The 19,760-nt window shown below is 40.9% G+C and overlaps 1 protein-coding gene across 4 annotated transcripts in view; it reads left to right on the plus strand.

The window, feature by feature from the left end:
• Positions 1-19,760, plus strand: part of FAM13A (family with sequence similarity 13 member A) — a 128,213-nt gene that overhangs the window by 80,137 nt on the left and 28,316 nt on the right. For 3 of the 4 annotated variants that reach the window (XM_050337880.1, XM_050337881.1, XM_050337883.1), the window contains 5 exons: positions 7,589-7,633; positions 9,272-9,451; positions 12,285-12,471; positions 15,423-15,499; positions 16,196-16,238. In XM_050337880.1, the coding sequence (XP_050193837.1) occupies positions 7,589-7,633; positions 9,272-9,451; positions 12,285-12,471; positions 15,423-15,499; positions 16,196-16,238 (532 nt within the window). The remainder of the gene's footprint in view (positions 1-7,588; positions 7,634-9,271; positions 9,452-12,284; positions 12,472-15,422; positions 15,500-16,195; positions 16,239-19,760) is intronic. The other variant, XM_050337882.1, reaches the window with a different exon arrangement.

A 19,760-nucleotide genomic window follows, 5' to 3' on the forward strand; every position in this document is an offset into this window, starting at 1 on the left:
TAAAGTGTGTTTGTGCAGATGGTGTCCAGTCTCGGCCTCAAAAGCTCCAAACTGTCCGAGAAGGTCCTGCCTTTCCTATTGTGAGATTATTTTGTAGCTGTATACATATGTTATACATACGTTCCCTTGTCTCAAGTTTTCCATAGTTTAAGTCTTCATCCTGTCTTTACACTGAAAATGGACAGTGCTCTCAGGAAAATGGTGGGATTCTTGGGAATGTGCAGGGCTAAGGGTTGGGCTCAATGATAATTGTGGGTCCCTTCCAACTCAACATATTCTGTTATTCTGTAATATTAGGGTGGGGAAGAAAGAATGTGTCCATTGGAATGAAGGGATGGCTTTCCATGGGAATCTGTCTTGCAAATAGGAAGGAAACAGTCAGGAATAAGCATATAGTTGGGAAGTGAAGGAATGGCTAGTGGGAGCAGAGAGGGAGCAGCAGCATACCTTGAGACAAAGGCTTCATGCCAAGCTTGTGTATTTTGTAGCATTGCTGGGATACAATTACTTGTAAATAAAGCGAACAGCTTGTAAGTCTTGCTTCTATTTATCACACGTCAGAAATGTGTCCTCCTGCGGTCAGTTGCCAAGTGCAGTTAATTTGGCAGGAGAGCTGGTGCTGGCTGGGCAAATCATGGTGCTTCAACAACTGAGAACTTGAGTGGGTGGCCAGCTTTTTCTGTGCAGCTTTGACTGTTCTAATTGCTGCCCCAGAGCTGTGCCTGACATATGAAGGAATTGTGTTTCACACCATGGGCAAGGAAGGAGAGACTGCTTTAGCTGTCTGATGGTCAGATATATTTCTATTGCTACCAGCCACATTTACATAATCTGAAATACTGTTCAAGTAATCCTTGAAGTGAATCATGAATGTTTAGGTACAGAGCTGCCACTGCTGTGTTTATGCAGTATTTCCACATAGATAATTGTACAAGTTAAATAAGTGGGAACAAGAGCTCTTTAGCTTCCAAACACTGCATGATACTTGGCTTTGCCAGACTGAAGGAGCATTGTGTCCCTCTGTAATGGTTTAACCCCAGGCAGCAACCAACCATTTGCTTGCTCCTGCACCAGAGGGTCTGGGGAGATAAGTGGAATGGTAAAAGCTAGAAAACTTGTGGGTTGAGATAAAATTTAACAGGAAAAAGCCATTCACACAAGCAAAGCAAAACCAGGAATCAATTCACTGCTTCCATGGGCAGGCAGGTGTTCAGCCATCTCCAGGAGAGCAGGGCCCCATCACACGTAACTGGTTACTTGGGAAGACAAATTCCATCGCTCCAGGTGTTCTCCCCTTCTTCCATCTTCTCCCCACTTTAAATGCTGAGCATGATGTTGCAGGGTATGGAATATCCCTTTGATCATTTTGAGGGACCTGTCCCGGCTGTGTTTCCTGCCAGCCTCTCATGCACCCCCAACTTCCTTGCCAGCGTGGCAGTACAAAAAGCAGAAAAGGCCTTGGCTCTGCATAAGCCCTGCTCAGCAATAACAAAAACATCTCTATGTTATCAACCCCATGTTCAGCACAAATCCAAAACGCAGGCTCCATATCAGCCACAGAGAAGAAAATTAACTCTATCCCAACCAAAAGCAGCACACCCTCATAGACCAGTTCTGGGAGAATCAAACCAGCTAGAAATGTAGATATTTCCCTGGTTGTTCTTCTTAAAAATAAGGCCAATACTGAAGGTCTTAACTTTTAAGTTGGGTTAATTTAGACATTGGGAAAGTCAAGACCAATTATAGAGTTTATCACCGCTGCTGATTTGTAAGGAAATAAGCAGTCATTAACGGTACAAGAATAAGCAGTGAATGAGGCAAAATGTGACATAGGTTTGTAAAGAGTGGTGGCAACCATACAGCAAAATTATTTTTATGAGACTTTAGAGAGAGAAAGAAAAGTAATGTACCTAATCTGTCTGACACCAGCAAGGTGTTTTATATCATGCCATCTATATGGAAAAAAAGGACATTAGTACTAGAACTTAAAGATGGATATGGAGGAGTTGAGACCTATAGAGGAAGGAGACTTCTGCTGAAGCTTCTTAGATGTCATGGGCTTATTTTCTCTAATAGCCACTGGCATAATAAAATCAAATCACGTTTATGAACTGAGCTTATAGCAGAAATTTAGGAGGGGTGAATGGGTTGGGATAGAAAATATATGATAGTGAGACATTATATAGGGTGATTGATATATATATATATAAAGATAAGCATCGAATGTAAGATATATAGTATAAAAATAATAACATAGATAATAAAGTTATGTATCTCAGGACAAATAATGAAAATCTTTGACGTGAAAGGGGAGTTCCTCACATTGGGAAGTGCCAAGGAAAAAAAGGATGTGGGCATACTTGTTCATGGAGGGATGGAAGGGAGGCATGGGATGAAAATATTCAAGTTGAGGTAATCACATGATAATAATCACATGACAATGGATATACAAAGGAATTATTTTCAGTATGCTTAGAAGACGTATGGATAGCCTTGTACAAGAGGCAGGTGAGACCCTGCACAGCTTCAGTAACTTGTGTTCCAATGGCATTAGGTTTATGAAGATGATTAAAGAAATGGACAGACCCTGTTATAAGATGAGGAAAAGAGCGTGGAGGTCTTAGTCACCATAAGAAACCAGAGGACACATATTCATTCTGAGTTTTAGACAGAAGGAAAGGATTGTTTGTGTTAAATAACAATACTGATGCAAGAGAAAATGTGTACAAATAGTCTATGAATAAATTTTGGCAGAAAATTATTAATTTTGTAGCTGAAGCCCTCTTTTGTTGGGCATTATCAGGGTGAGATCAGCTTGACCAATTTGAGAGATGTGAGGTTTGAATCCATTCACTTACTGCTGACCAGGGTTATCCTCTCCCTCTCAGTAGACCTTGGTCAGATAACTTGTTGGCTCAGCTGTGCTCAGTAGCAGGCAAGGAGATTTCTGCACTGTTAAAAGAAGAGGAGAACCTTGCTGGGTGATTGACTGTTCCAGGGAGTCTCCCCTGAAGGACATTTAAGTTCCAAAACCTCTTGGTAAATGGAGTTGAGATTGTTAAAAAGTGCAAAGCACTGCTCCTTGTGTAATTCTGTAATGAGACTGTGAATGCCAGCTGTACTGAGTAATCAGTACTGAGGAAGAGTCTGCAGTTTCAGGTAATGAAGCAGCATCTGGCAACAGCAATTCCCTGTAAGCACAATTCTGCTCAACATGTGCTATGAGCATTTAGAAGACGGAGGATCTACAGACATGCTTTGTGCTGGTGTATAGGCTTTAGATTTGACATTAGCCAGGTAGATGGTTTTAGAGGAGTTCCCAGTGAATACATCCTGAGATAAGGCAGGGTGATATTACAGGGGGGGAAAAAGCAAAAGCTTTGTAATGTGAAGCTTCCTTGATAACATGCAGAGCATTAAACTGAAATTGAGATGAGAGCTGACATCACAAGTAATGCCAAAAATTGAATTAAATACCTGTGTGTGCAGGGCAAGACATTGGACAATTTCACCTGATTTAATACTTTTTCTCCTAGAAGTACTGATATCCATCCTGTTGGCAGTATTCAGTACAGCTGACTGTTTCTCCTTTTAACAGTTGTTATTTGAGAGAACTCTTTTTATATAATACAAGTCAAATATTCTTAGTCTGTAGTATCGGCTAAGGTGTTTTACTCTGTTTGTTATCAGGTCAGTTTCCTGAAGAAACTGAAAAATTTTGTTCTGGATTTCACATCTGCTCAGAAACTTGCCTTGACCACCTTCCTGCTGGACAATTCTTCCTCCATGGGACATGCCACTGGAGATCCTAAGGCCCACAGGAATGCTGGGCCCCATTGCAAATGATGATTACATTGCATGATGTGCATTCATGTCCTGCATCACATCAACACTGTCTGAAAGTAAATGCCAGGCCTCTGGGTGCCCCTGCACTGGGTGTCCAGTTACCATACAGGTCTGACTCCCTGAGCCGCATTTCTCTTCTCTGTAGGGGAACCTGTGCAGACACAGCCATCCAAATTCACCAAGCTAAATCATGTGGCCTGCATGAATCCCCTTTGGGGCTGTCTCTGCTCCAAGCAGTAGGTGTCAGTGTGCATCCGTCAGAAAGGATAATCTCAGTGCGAGTGAAAAACATTAGGAATCGTGAAGACAGTTGCTTTTAGTGGGGCTGGTTTTCTGCATAGTAAGAAGGTAGTGTCAAAAATAACATACCGCATTTAAAGGAAGAGTAATTTGATCTGAGCTTGTGAAAGCATGGAGGTGCTGAAAAAATACTGAAAATGTGTCCTCTGTGTGATGAAACATCCCAGTAACGAAGAGCACGTCCTTTTATTTTTAATCTCATTATTTTCACATTTTATATGAAAATATAAAGTGAAGTAGTTGTCTTAAAATGGAACCCACATGAGTCTGCAGTATTGCATGTCACAATGTGGAGAGAGGGTAGTGTTTAGACTATTTAAGTACCTATGAAAAGAAATTTCTTAGGTAATGGGTTGAAATAGTACACTCATGAGGACTTCAGAAATTTCCCATCTGAAATGTCAAAGCTATTTAAAAAATTTTGACTTTGCTGGAGTGGCAAAATGGTAACAAGGTTTTGCATCTATTAAGGATTTCTTACTGTTGTGCTTGGCTTTCAAAAAAGCAAAACCAGGAAAATAAAAAACAACCCCTTTACTTCCTGAATAAACAGTTGGATTGTAAATAAATCTCAGCAATGAATGACCTTAGCACCAGATTGTAAGTCTAGCTTATGATTTAGGCCATTAAGTATTGTCAGGAAGTAATTAACTGACTTCATAAATGAAAACCCAATCTGGGAAAATACTGTGCCAGTAAAGTTAGTTTGCTCTGTTTGATGTTTTTTTCTTTGCTCTTTTTACCTGGCAACTAAAACATCAACAGTGACCTGAATGAAAGAAATCTAGAGAGGGTGCTTTGGAATTGAACTCAGTTATTTGTCTGCTATCACAGGATGCCCAGCGCAGACCAACCAAGGTGCAAGCATTGAATGAGATAATTCTCACTTCAGTGCACATCTTTTAAACTTAGAGAGTAATAGCTGGGGGGGGGGGGGGCAGGCAAGCTTTAATGTGCTTAAAAGTAATGGAAAATACCACCTTCCCATACTTGAGGTTGAAACAGAATGGGAGAAGAGACCATGCAGTGAGAGTTTACCTTATGTGTGAAGCAAGGTGTTACTCAGAGCTGATGGAAAACCTCTGAAAGTGAGCAAAAAAGACTTGGATAAACAAGTTAGAGAACACTAGGAAGTGCTAGAGGTCAGACTTCCTAAAAGGAAAAGCATGAGGGTCATAAGAAGCCAGTTCAAAAGTTTATGGCACTTAAAACAGCTGTGTACCTTGATGCAGGTTTTCTGTCTGGCTTTCTGAAAGTAAAAGTCCCCAGCACTGGGAAACTGTCCTGCTGCCTTCTGTCACCAGAGGAGAACCTGTAAATTCTATCAAAAGTCAGTGTTGCTCTGCATGCTCTGCAGCAGCTGCATAATTTAATAAAGATAATCTAGCTGTGGAGATAATTGACCATACGTATCAGCAAAATGGAGCAGATGTGAGGAGAAAATAATTAACTGTAGCAGAACATGAGTTCCCTTTGTCCGGGTGATTTACCAAGCAAGGCAGCCCTTCCAAGGCAGCTGCCTGTACAGGCAGGCATGCCAAGAGGGCTCTTCTAGGCAAGACTTGCGTCGCCTGCTCCGTGAAGCATAAATCCAACAGCAGAGCAACTTTTGCCACCCAAGAAGTTTGGAAAACCCCTCAGGATACACCCTGCCTGCCTGGTTGCCCTTCTGGACTGTGAAATCCTTGCTGAGTGGTGTCTTTCCCTGGGCTTGCTCATGTGCTTATTCACCTCCTTCTCTGTACTGCATCAGGCTCAAATCCTAAAACCACTCTACCCTCCACCATTTATTTTGGAGGTGAACTTCCTCAATGTAAGAAAGGTTGGTGGAGAGTAAGTAAAGGAATTTAGCAGTATGTTTAAATTAAGCTTCAAAATGAAATAGCCAGAAAAGTTACCAATTGTGGAATTAAAAGGAAGTTGGGGTATCTGTAAGTGATCTGTAAGTGGGGTTTCTATAAGTGAACAGGAAAGCAAGCAGAGTGCTTGAAATGTGCTCTTCAAATTGCAAAGCCATCCAGTAGTTAATAGTCATGGTGTTAGATGTGGGAAGAGAGGGATCTTGCAAATTTTTTGTTTCCTATATGCAGATTGTGTGTCTGTAATGATAAATACAGTAGTACTTGTTTGTATGTCTTCTATTCATGAAATCATGTGAATGACACAGCTACCTGGGTGCTGAGCAGGTCATGTGGGATATACTGGCAAGTCCATGACTGCTTTCCTGGTGTGCCACCACTCTTGTGCCTCGACTGGAGAGGTGCACTGAGTGAAGCTGGGACTGTAAAGGATGCGTGTGTGGTTTGGGCAAATTGCTTAACCCACACAGACCTGAACACACCGGTTCAGCATAAGGAAGCTGAAGCATATTGTGAGTTTAATTTGCAGCTGGGTGTTCGTGGCATTTGTAGTCTGGGAGTCAGGCTGTTTTCCCTTCTAACGTCTGTTGCCTGCCAGAGTGTTGCAGCTTCTTAGATAACTCTAGGCCCCTACAGTGAAGTGCACAATATTTGAGGAAACAGAGAGGAAACCTTTGGATAGTGAAGGGAAGTCAGCTGTTGATGGTTCTGCACTGAAAAGATTTGAGAGGGACTGGTAAAGACTGAAAGCAATGAATGACTATTTTGGCAGGAAGCGCATTTTGCATCTATCCTGGCTCGTACCAGTGCCATTTTAGTGGGATATATCAGCCAGTTGTACTAGTTCCTCTGCTGATGTGGGGATAATTTGAAATGAACCCCTAGGCCTGTAGCTTACTTGACCTAACAGAGGTCACAGGAGGGATGAATAGGCAAAAAGTCACCTTATCTGCAAAGCTGAGTCAGCGTGGGGAAAAGGGAGGATGGGACTCAGCTTGGGATGGGAGGAAAGCAATGACAACTGTGCAAGGTGACAGGTCAGCTTGTTCAGAAGGACTTCAAACAGCAAACGATGACTCCATTTGACCACATTTGTGTTGGCTTTCTGAGCCTGAAAACAGCTAAAGGTAAAAGGGAAAGAAGAGAACATGGATGTAATTTTTTAAAATGTGAAGCAAAGAACATTAATATCAGAGAGCAGTTAAATATTAAGGGTATATACATTTTCAAGTCAGCCTCAAAAGGCAAGGACTTTTTTGATGAAGCTAAAACAGTTGGCAGCAGCAGAAAGCTCAGAAAAAGCAAGAAAAGGTCTGCAGTGTGTTGAGGTTGAAATACTGTTAGACCTTGGCCTAATGCATGGGAATGACAGGGAAATTAATTCTTGAGAATATTGGCATTGTCAAAATTTACCATGTTACAGTGGGAGAGAAAATCCCTTAAGGGGAAAACTAGTGGCATGTGCAGGCAGTTGTTGTTGAGAAAGCTCAGACCTTTAAATCTTAGCACTGCAAAGAACAAGAGCTTTTAAGACCTTATTGTGATGATGAGATCTAACTTTCTTCTCTTTTTCTTTTACACAGTGCCCATGTATCACAAGTCAGTAGCAACGTTCCTGCTACAGGAGAGTAAGTATCTCTTGCAATTTTGTAGCTACCTTTCTTGCATTGGAGCTTTTTGAAGTATTGCTGATTATTCTTGGATTTCTCTTTAAGGGTTGTTCTTACATTAACAAAAAAAAAAACCAAACAAAAAAAACCAAACAAAAAAAAAATCCAGTTTCCCAGCAAAGCAGATCATCTGCAATGATAATAAATCACTTCCCTCTGAAAAATTCTCAGGCCCTTGGTTCTTTGCTCGCACTGTGCCTGCGATGTTTTGATTATGCAGAACTTGCATATTTAGAGAAGCTATTTGCACTGTGTTATCCTCGTGCTCTTGCTGGCTCCGTGTTGCATCTCAGCAGAGGATGTGACTTGACCCCACTACCATAACTGGGAGCGGCAGAGCTAAGAGTTGGTTTCTTTGCCAGAGCTGGAAATTCTCAACAGCTGATGGGTTTGCAGAACTGATTTGTGTCAATAGTGAAATACAGGCGTACTTGGCTAGTTAAACCATGTGGGGGTTTGCAGTTGCTAAGGTATTTTGAGTTTTTGGGAACTGCAGTCTCAGCAGACTTTCAAGTATAGCAACTGAACAGAACTTCTGTAAAGGGGAAGTCAGCCCAAGAACAGGATCCCATGCTGTATTTACTCAGCTAAAAATTAACTAGCAAATTCTGAAATAACATTTTAATTATGAAAAAAACCCACTAGGATACATGGACTTCGGATGTGCATGTTTGAAAAATGCATTCTTCAGCAGGCTACTTAAGCATTACAAGAAACAGAGATGGGATGGGCATGTAAAAAATGTGTTTCTGTGTGATCACTTTGCAAAAACAAACTAAAAAAATAGATTTTGCCCATAAAAGTTTCCTCTGATGAATGATGGAAGGGAACATTACAAACAAACATGAGCACCAAAATGAAGGAGATTTGGTTGTGTTGAAAGTTCAAGTAATCCCACATCTTTAAGCAATGCAACTGCAGAGGATCCTTTGCTGTATCTCATGTGGAAGCCCTCTTACTGCCCGTGGGTGTGACCGTGATCTCACACCAGAGAACGTCAGGGGTGGCTGTGGGTGCATTCATGGCACAAAAATGTGTAAAAACAGAACGAATTCAGAACAAAATCCATGCTTGGTCAGAGAGTCAAACATATTAGGAGTTTATAGTGAGCTACTGTTTGCATATTCTCATCCCTGTGTGAGACAGCAGTGAATCATCTTCTTGCAGGTGATCCATTGCCTTGCTGAGCTAGTGCTGCACAACAGGCTTGACAGGTGTCAGCATGGCTGGGTATCAGATACAATTTTGTCAGGGCAAGGACTTTTAAAGTGGAGGATGAAAGTTAGACACCTATATCTGTAGTTGCAGTAAGTAAAATTAGCTGTTCTACAGAAGGCTTAATCCCTAGAAATAAAAAAGAGCCAGATTAATTGGGAAGGCTCAGCTCTTCTGAGGGACCTGAACTGCAGGGTACCTGAAGATTTTGGCTTTGCTTTTTGCATATGTTGTAGCCTTAGGACATTTTGTGCTGCTTTGCCATCATAAAAAAAAAATATATACATATAGCCTGCAGATACCCTTGCTTTATTTATTGTTGCAGAGAGAGAGCTCCACAAAGTCTTTGAGCTCAATTGACCTTATTTTTCGGCTTGACAGGTATTTAGAGAAGACAATCCGCTCAGCCGTGGAGCAGCATCTCTTTGATGTTCATGGCTCAGGCGGCCAGAGTTCAGAGGACTCTGAATCGGGAACATCTTCAGCCTCTTCTAATGTGTCTGCCAGGCAGAGGAGGCGGCACCACAAAGAGCAGGAGGAACCTCGGAGAAACAGAGACATGTATGAGCCTGATTTCTTTGTTTTGGAAAGTATATTTGGTTCAAGTCTACCCTAGTCATGTCCTCTTATCAAGGCGATGCTACGTTCTGTTATGAAATGCACTGACCTTTGCCCTGAGTTGAAGGGGCAGAGCAGGCTGCAGTGCCTGTGCAGACAGAGCTCCATTGCATCAGTTAGAGCTGGGAAATTTAGAGTTTACTGGAGATCATGGAGTGGGGCAAAGCACGACAAGAATCTAGGGAGTTTATGCAGTAAAGTTTTTTATTATGGTATTGGGAATTGGTTACTTGCAGTCTTTGTAACATTAGTGGAAATTCCCAAGCAGTTGGCTCCACTGCCGGTAACTTTTTTTTAGATTAAAACACTGGGCTTAGCTGCTTTTCTGAATTCAGAATGGCTTCAAAAATGAGATTAAGTTCTTCTTTTGTGTGTGGAGGTGCAGCTTGTGTTTGGATTTAGTGAGGAAACTTGAGAGTTTGTCTGAAATTAGAAAAATTTTCCTTTTGATTGATCAGAATTTAAGATTTTATTTCTTTTTTATGCACCCTATTACACAAAGTTTAAGCATGATTTTGTGGTGAATTTCATTAAATGTCTGTCAAAGAGTAAAGCTAATACCTATTTTTCCTTTCGCACTCCTCTACTTGTGGCATATATTGTGTGGTACAAATATATTACCACCACAGCCTTAACAAACACTTGCCCAAGGCATAGCTGTATTTGAGGAACTGTAACTACAGACTTTGCAAGGCCATGTTCTGACCAGTGCTTACCCACATGTCTAGCTTTAACACAGCACCAGTTCTTGTAAAGAATGTGTGTGCTTCCCTGCAGTATTGGATTGCTAGGATATCAAGTTAGATTCCTAAATAAACGTCTAGTTCCCTGTTTTTTCCTGGATGCTGAATTCTCCAAATCCTATTGGATCTGCACCATTCTGTACAACACCACTCCTGTACAGGTGCATAGCCATGAATACCTCGTGTTAATATTGCGGCAATAGTATTTCCCAAAATGTGTCACAATGCTACTGTTGTAAAAAGAAAAAAAAAGAGAAAAAAAAAGCCATTTCCATAGAGAACGAAAATGTACTGTGAAGATGGACTGGGAAATTAGCACTTGCAGGTCAACAAAGTATCTGGCAGCAGCTCTAAAGTAGTTTTTCTTGTTTAGTCGCCCTGCTGACAGGCTTCTCAGGTAAGTAGGTCACAGACTGGCTAGTGTACGTGTTGGGAAGCATATAGTACTGCGGGGCTTTTTTTCAACATTGCGTTACAGAGCTGCCTTTAGATATGATTGACACAATTATTCAGGTTCATAAAGCTGGAGCCAAGGATTTAAAGCACATTGGAAGTTTTGAATGCTGGCCAGGATTCAAATTGTTTTCCCTAGTTTCCTTAGGTCAGATTGCTGCGACTCCTTTGGGTAAATTATCAAAATTGGGAATTTCTTTCTGTGGTTGTTGTTTTGATTGTCATCTCTTTGCCTTGTGATGGATCACAAGAGGATTTGTAATGTCACAAAATAGGACTACAGGCAGGAAAAGTGTTTATCACAGAAACACATAGGTGAACTCACAGGCTTTGAAGATTACATGATCCATGGGCTCTGTATATGTAACTGGTCTGCTCAGGCATTTGTAAAAACTTCCACAAAGGCAAATGCATTTTATCTTAGAAGTTTAATCATAGATTTATAATACCTCTTTGTATCTCTTTTCCACCAATAAAACCTAGAGATCTGTGATACAGAAGGTCACTGCAGCCTTCTGGTTTTGCTTTTGTTCTGAATACTTGTCATACTGGCACTGTCCAGATACAGAGTTAACTGGTTTCTCATGTTTCTTCACCAGTGCAAGACTGGATAAATTCTCCTGCTGTTCATGGAAGCAGGTTTTGGAGCCACACATAAAACATTTAGCAAATATTCCAGTTTCAATGTCAACTGTAAGCAGGCTGCCTTTAGCCTCTGGCGGGATAATACAGTGATGAACGAGGCATGCTGTGTTTCTTCTTTTTCCATAATGTAGTGATGTGTTATGTATGTGCATCTGCACTCTTGGACAAAGTAGAGGGAAGAGTACTAAACAGGTTGTGAATGGAAAGCTGCATGCTGAAGACCCAGCAGGTTAATTATGCAGGGCAAGACAAGCCATATGCCAAGCTTCTGGAAAACATGAGCAAACCCCACCAGCCCAGAGGGTCCCTGCTAGTGCGTCACATGATGATTTAAGGCTATCTGTCCCCTTCACTTCCTATAGCAGAGCAGTCCTCTGTCCTAGCAGTTGTGTTGCCATTTATGTTTTGTGCAGTTCCCAAATAAGATTCAAGCATTTGGCTAAGGCATTACAGTCCTGCTCTTGCATTTGACAGTATGAGTAAGAAGAACAATTATGTGGTGTCATGCACCAAAGGAGATCCTTGGACCACAACTGTGAATCACTTTTCTAAATTAAAAGCACATGTCTCAAAGGAAAATATTCTGTATATTCTCTATAAAAATACCACAGACAGCCACAGGCTAGTCCAGCTTCCAGCTGAAGTCAGTGGTATTTTCTGTGTTGGGTTTAGTGGGAAGTGAATCAAATTTCAAATGTTAATCCCCACAGCTTTCTCACCTGAGGTGTATACACTTGGCTTTCACTCCTCAGTGGGATTTAGCATTGCCCAGTGTGTGGTTTTTGCTGCATTGGGAAGAACCAGAGGTGCTGGTTTCATGGGGCATAGAAGATGTTACCAGAACTAGTCATCATGATGCAGTTCTCTTGGTACTGTAAATGTAGCAGAAGAGTGTTTTAAACAACCTCGTGTTGTAATGTCCCCTTTCTTTTTAGGGAAGTTGTCAACAAGGAAAACATTCCCTCTGGATTCAGCAATCTTGAGGACTGTATTCTAGCTGCTCAAGAGGTAGAAAAATTACAAGACACCAGCTCTGGATATCTTAGTGAAAGGAATAAATCAAAGCGGCAGAAATCCAGCACCAAGCTTTCAGAGCTCAATGACAACCAGGACAGTCCTGTGGTAAGCCAGCATGCTGTACTGTTTGACACCTTTTACTAGGGTGGGAAAAAGACTTTTTTATTTCAGTGCACAACTTGTTCCTTCAGGAAGCCTTTTTTTTGCCTGCAGTACAGGCATTAAGTGGCTGTTTTGAACTATGGGAAACACTGGATCCTACGCTTGTAACCTTTGCAATAAGGCATCTAAAAGCTATATTTTTGCTATGACCCTCTTACTCCACCTATAGTCATTTTCTCTTTCCACAACTTTTTGCTTTTTTTTCTCTTTTGAATTCAGTGAAGCATTTTGGAAGGCAGAAAAGGAAATAAGTATTTTTCCCAGTCTTTCAGCAGTCTTACAAGGAGGTTGGAACCTTGGATGTAGGTTTTCATGTTCCGCTCAAGTTTTTTTTTATGTTCCTGCTAAGTTCTGAGGCTAGATTTCAAGTGACTACTTGATAATGAGATGACAAAGGTGTTTTATGTCTTTTCCCTAAAGTCTGTGTGTTACTGTGGTGTTTGCAATTTGCAAAGCACTTTGGAGTGTGTTGATCCAAAAGGTGATCCCTCTAGCTACTTTTTAATGAAGACCTGAATGACTTTGATATAACACAGTAAAAATCTGGAATACTGTAGAATTTTCCCGGTGCATTCATGTGTAAGCTTCACAGTAGAAGACAATTTGCCAATTTTTACAAGCTGTAGAATAAAACTGATGCACTCTTCTTCCCTCTCAACCAAACTAGATACTGATTAGAGTGTCAGCAGGTGAGAAACTGTCCTGTGCTTCATGCAGGGTCTGCGTACAGTGGCAAAGGTGCTGTACATCCCAGGGTCTGGCACTGAGCATGCATTACAGGGTTAATTGTAACAGCAAAAGCTGTGTGAAAAGACTGTGTTGAGGTATAGGGCATTTCCTTCAGTTGTGTTTAAGTTTTAGAGCCTGCTGTGAGTGAGTGAGTTCTTACTGTGACATTGTGTCTGGACTCATTTTGTTTAGATCATAAAATTGCAATGATTTGATGCTCTTACCCCATGCAGAGGTTCTAGAGAGAGGTAGATTTAGCTTATTGTTGTGATAAAAAGAAGGCAAGGTGCCAAAAATTGTACACTGTGCTCAATTTAGTAACTTAGATTTAATACTCAATATAATATCAATATAATACCTTCTCACGTGATACTTCATGAAAGCAGTGAGATAGACACATTCAACTTGGCCTCTTTGCTTGTAGCAATGGACTTTGATAGGCAGAGGTCTAGTGCTTAGCCTTTTTTCAGCACCTCTCCTCTGTGCCTGTGGAGTGTAAAGCAGTTGAAATGTAAATGAGAATTTGTCTCAGGATTTAGGAAAGGAAGGACTGACAGAAGTGTCCACTTTTGCTGTGGATCTGAAAAACATTCATGAAGCCTTCAAACATGCCCAGAAGAAATGTCCTCAAACATACCTGTGACCACTGGACTTTGCCCTGCCCCTCATTTTTTGATCTCTTGAGGGGAAAAGTCTGAAAGGAATGTAAAATTAACTGACCTTGTACTAAAAGCAGTTTGACCATGATGATCAGCAGTGTGGTTCTTGCTTGGTCTGCTAGAGGAAATGTCACAGTGAGATCGTCAACTGGGAGTATTGTTATGAAACAGCTTGCAGAGAGCATGGTGCTACTCTTTTGGAAGAGCAAAAGCTGTTTTTAAAGTTTTAATGAGTGTGTTTATCACATCCTTGCATTTCAGAGACTGCAGAAGGATGTGTGATGGTTTAGCTCTCTTTTGGCTACACCATTACTCTTCAAATAATAACCCAAATTAAACTGCCAACTTGAAGTATGAAAGGACATAACGTGCACCTTAGCATTTACTAATAGACCTTCGTCATGTAAGCAAGTTTGTGATGTTGTATGTCCTTAGCCACCTTTTTCTGAGCCTTCCTTGTTTTCAAAACCTGAAAGAATATGTAGGACAGTGTGTGGAAGCTTTCCTCTTAGCTGTCTGATTGCATCTGACTCAAAAGCGTAAGTCAGCAGTGGAAGAGCTGTCAGTTCCACTTACTCTCCTGAGCAAACCAACCACAAAGCATTAAAAGCTTGTAACTGCATTTCAAAGACACGGTAGCCAGGTACCAGCAGGACTTGAAGAATCACATTAGTCAAGGCTGGAATGACTGACCTGTGTCACCTTTTGGTGCTGGAGGTGCAGCAGGTGAGAGAGGGCTGTGACTGTCCTAGAAAGTCTGTGCACGTAGTTTGCAGGGCAGGAACCACACTATGCCACTGACTGGCTTCCTCATATTTAAGAGGGATTTTCCCAAAACCCAGAGTAGAAAACCTCCTGGACATGTGCCCAAAGTGGCAACATGGCTTGTCCTCACAGTAGTTTCTCAAGCTCTTGGAGGACAACAGCATTAATGTTCCTAATGGTAGCCAAGGCAAACATCAAAACAAGTTGTCATAACCAGCTGGATTTCTTGCCCTGCATTCATATTAATACAACATTATATTTTTGCACATGGCAGTCTCTTTGCATTCTTCTACCTGTTTAAGAAGAAACTAGGGAAGGATTTGGCTGAGAAGTGGAGTATTTTCTTAGATGAATAAGGAAGGAATCCTGTTGAGAAGATGTTGTGGATTTTGGTACCTGCTATTACAGAGGTTGCACAGACCACAGAACTGCTCCCAGGCTTAGGCTGTCTCTGTCAGTCTGTAACACAGGAACTGGCAGGGTACTGTGCAGAATTATTTTGTTTTGATGTTTTGAGGTCATCTGATGAAAGAGATGAAGCAGTGAACAGTTGTTTTTTTTGGAGATTGTGGGCTATAAATTGTGGTGTTTGTTTTGTTATAAATGTGCATCAGGCAGTAGTGTGTTGTCTTGTTCCTAGAAGTCCTGTTTAATATTTCTGTATTTGATCTCTTTTATGGCCTGCAGCTTCAATCTGTTTCTCATATGTATCTTACTGCTTTAACATTTACTGTATTGCAGAGTATGGAAAGCTTTAGTTCATCCAAGCCTATAGACAGAACAGGACCTGATGACATGGAAATTTTATCTGAAGAAAGGTGATTTTTTTTTTCATATATATATATGTTTTCCTTTCCCTGTGATTGTAGACCTTCCTGAGAAACCTTCCACCTCAGACTATGAGGGTGACATTTAGTTATGCTGTCGAACAGCATTACCCACCATGTTAACTTCAAAGTAAAACTTCATGGAGGCACTGCATATGTTGTGTGGGCTTTGCCCTGCAGCATATGCCACAAGGCTCTTTTCCCAGCCAGTTAGGAATGTCTCTGAAGGTGCTGATGGTGCAGACCGGAAAAGAAGTCAGCTGTGAAGCACCTGAGCCAGCACACTCCACACAGAGGACTGCAGGGCCTGTCTTACCTGGCCTCTGGGTGGGGAATCCAGCCCTTTTTTCAGTGCTACTGCAAAAGCTGGACAGCCTCACTCTGCTCACCTGAGGTGATAGTTTCTCTTGACAGCTGCGTTTGTAGGGAAAGTTGTATTGGTTCAGATTAAGGGCGCTGGAATTAAATTACTTTATTTATTTTTCACAAATAGCTTCTGAGAGGAAGCAAAAATACATAGTTTAGCATCTTGACATGCGGTAGCATTTACTGTGTGAATTAGTGAGGGTGTAGGAATAGCAAGAACATAAAAACCTAGTGTGTGTACAGGAATCCTGCTTGTTTTTGTTACAAGACAGTCTGGTTTTGTATTTGTAATCTGTTGGTTTGTTTTTGTTTTTTTTATAGCAAAGAAAGTGAAAACGATGAGGTTTTTTTCAGGCATTCTCAGGTTGGTATTTTATTTTGTTTTGGTTTTCAGTTTTCTGAGCTTTTTATTGAGTGGAAATAAGTAGTTAGTTATGTGCACAGTTCTGTGAAATTTTGTTTTTCTCAGAGAAATGGAGTTAGCATGTACTTTTACTGTCCCTTATCTATGCTTTTTATTTACATAATTTAGAGAACCTCTCAACCATTGAGTAGTCTGAAAGCATCTGCTTCAGTTCCTTTGATCCATCCTTACCAAAAAGGGAAGGATCACTGAAGTCAGCACTTTGGTTTAAGTGATGTGAAGTTCCCTCATTAATCATGGCAAACAGGGCTGACTGCTTATCTCCCAGGGTAGTCAGATCAGCTTGTCTCTCTTGATTTCTGTAAAATAACTTGGTCTTTTATTTATGATTTCCCAATGCAACCTGTTGCTTTTGAACAGAGGTGTCTGTGATCCATTTGTCTTCAGAAAACTGGATCATCTCCTGTTTCTTTCTAAGAGTTGGTGGTTGGGATGGATGTCAGGAGGGGACATGTGACACTGATGGCAACAGTTTTTCCCCCAGCTTTCCATTTCTTTTCAACACATGCCTCCTGCATTGGCTTTATGTTGTTCTTAATCTGACTGTTCAGCAAATCAAAGATTGGGGTTGGGTTGGGTGAACACTATTGCAGTCACTTGTTCATTTGGGTTTGTTTGAAACACCTCTAGACAGCCAAGCATTTAAAATACTGGGGAGAGTTATCTGAGGCACCTCTCCCTCAGCTGTGCACCTATTTTAGAGGAGCACAGTAAAACAGCTGTAGCCAATGTCTGTATTTTCCAGGTTGTCTGCTGTTATCTGAAGGCTGGTAATATTTGTAAACTAGACTCCTCATGTGGTTGGTTGCCTTTTTTTTTTTTTTTTTTTTTACAAATAAAAGCCACTATGCATTTATTGCCTTTGAAAGACTTTGTTTCTGGTAGGAATTATTTCCATCTAGCACAAGAAAGGTAAGAGATTGCTAACAACTGAGCTCTGAGCAGCTGTGTTGTAGCTGGAGAAGTTTGTGGGACCCTGAAATATGTAACCTCTGCAAAGGGTGTTCAGTGCTGCCTTTGATTGCTGCTCTGACTGGGCCTAGATGGATCTCCTGCTTTGCTCCCAGAGCGTCAGTAATCCCCAATGATCCTGCACTTGCTCGTGAGCTGTTATATTTTCTGGAGTGTAGATTTTGCAGCACCTTGTTCCTCACGTACCTACTTGCTGGTGGAGGAGGTGCTGTTACTGCCGTGCCACACAATACTCCTATTAAGCTTTTAAATTAGCCTGGTGGAAGTATATTTGAGTATGAAATCATAATCTTAAATTAAACTTCTCTTTACGAAAAGTTTTCAAATTTAGAATTTTAACTGCAGGAGAGGATGTAGCCTTAACCCAGAGCCTGTATTATATAGGAATTACAAGGTCAAGAAAATGTTACATTCCTGCAGAGTTGTTTTACATTCCTTGCCCCTTATAAGCCTTTTGCTTAGGGAAGCTTAAAGACATACATTTCATAACAAACAATCCATTATGTATGAGGAAGGGATAGGGACCTTCTTTCTCACCCTGTCTCTGGTCTGAAAATATTGTGAAAGGTATTTGGAATTTGCCATAGTTACCAGTTGTGCCGACTCGGGTCTCCACGAGGCTGTAAAAATACCTTGAAACTCAAGTCCCGAATGAATTTTCAGTGCTTCTGTTAACCTTCATAATCTGCCCTTGGAAGTAGCTAAGTTCCAGGATGAAAAACACAGCTTTCTCCAGGTTTTATATCCAGATTTTGGCAAGGGAAGGGTATTTAAGATTCACACCAGCATGGCAACAAGTGTAGAGGGGGATTGGCATGACTCAGGAGTAAGGTGGCAGAATGTCTGCATTCCTGCATCAGGTTGTATTAATTAGATGTGCCTAAGGTTGCTTCCTGCTTGTGGTTGTAGGGCATCATCAGATGTAGGGGAAGAAAGCCTTTTATATAAAGTTGATTTGAATCCACATGTAACTGATCAGAATACAACTTCCTGATCAGATTTTAAAAACCTTTGCGTTGACATTTATTTCTAGCTGCTTGAGCTACTCCTTATGCTGAATCTCCATTGGAGCAGCGAGAAGGAAAGCAGCTGACTTGTCCCCAAGTTACTTAGATCTGTAGTTACTGCTGCCTGCAAAGTATAGCTGCAGAAGTGCCTTCTATAAAGCAGAATTCCAGTTCCTACTTTGAAGATTTTTTTCATGGCCATTTATGTAATATCCGCAGCGCACTGAGACTGCCAAGCATTACCGGGATCATCAACTTGCTGCCCCTTCATTCTGTAAGAAATTGTGGCACATCCGTACCTAAGGCAAAGTAGTTCTCCCTTACATGATTTTTTTCCCTGGAGATTGGCAGCTGGTGCCATTAGGAAATCAAAAAGGAAAAATAAGTGATGGAAATACTAAATTATCAACTCCTCTAAGGGTTTGGAATAATAATGCAAAGGAAGTTAAACATCTGCTTTCTCGAGTTGCCTGGGTTTGTACCACTGTTGTTCTTCAGAACACCTGATGATTTATTCATTGTATTAGAGGCTACATCAGTGAGCAAGGCAAGGAGAGTAACTGGTGACAGGCAGAGCACAGGCCTGTTTTTAAACAGCTTTTAAATATTTTCTACAGCTCTAGTGACTTTAGAAGGATGAGGACATGGATATGATCTTTCTAATATATCTGCAATGGAAATGTTTACCCATCTGGGAAGTGCTCCTATATCTGCTAAAAATTTCTTTTAAGAGTCTTAGTAAGTCAGGAGGCTGTACATTCTTCATAAAAAGATGTTTAACTCTGTAATTAGTATCAGTAGTGATGACGAGATTGTGTTTTCAGATTGCTCTTTGAAATTGTTAATGTAGATAAATTCCTCTCTTCACACTTCTTTATGTTATTAAAAAAACCCACTTGTTTTGAAACTTACTGCTTAATTTCTTTCAGCCTTTAAAATACTGTGCTGACAAATTATATCCAGTTGATCAACTGGTACAGTTTGTTCTTTTAGTAAATGTAGAAGATTGCCTGCTTCTGGCCACTGACCAGTCTTTCTGTTTGTAATGTACACTGACTATTTAGATCCTGGCAGGAAATTTGTTGCTGAACCTTCAAGAAATATTTAAGTCCTTCGAACCTGGAAGCAGCTTAAAAGATATTGAATGGTGAATTAACATTTTTCCATGTACAGCTCTCACAATAAACACATTTGTAATCAGATTTAGCATCAAGCTGTACGAGTTATTAGTGTTTGGCAAACTGTCATCAAGTGTTTCGTTTTGTTATAATGTTTCAACGAGGTGATTTATTGAAATGAACAGGAAGTACACACCTTATACAAATACAATGCAGAAAACTCTTTACAAACACCAAGGGTATTCATCACCCTGATTTGTAGAACCATAGAACAGCCCAGGCTGGAAGAGACCTCAAAAGATCACCTGCCCCAACCTTTTGTGGGAGAGGAAGCCTAGATGAGATTATTTGGCACCCTGTTCAAC

This window comes from Myiozetetes cayanensis, unplaced genomic scaffold (genome assembly GCF_022539395.1).
Source record: "Myiozetetes cayanensis isolate MyiCay16 unplaced genomic scaffold, myiCay2020 scf7, whole genome shotgun sequence".
Taxonomy (NCBI): Eukaryota; Metazoa; Chordata; class Aves; order Passeriformes; family Tyrannidae; genus Myiozetetes; species Myiozetetes cayanensis.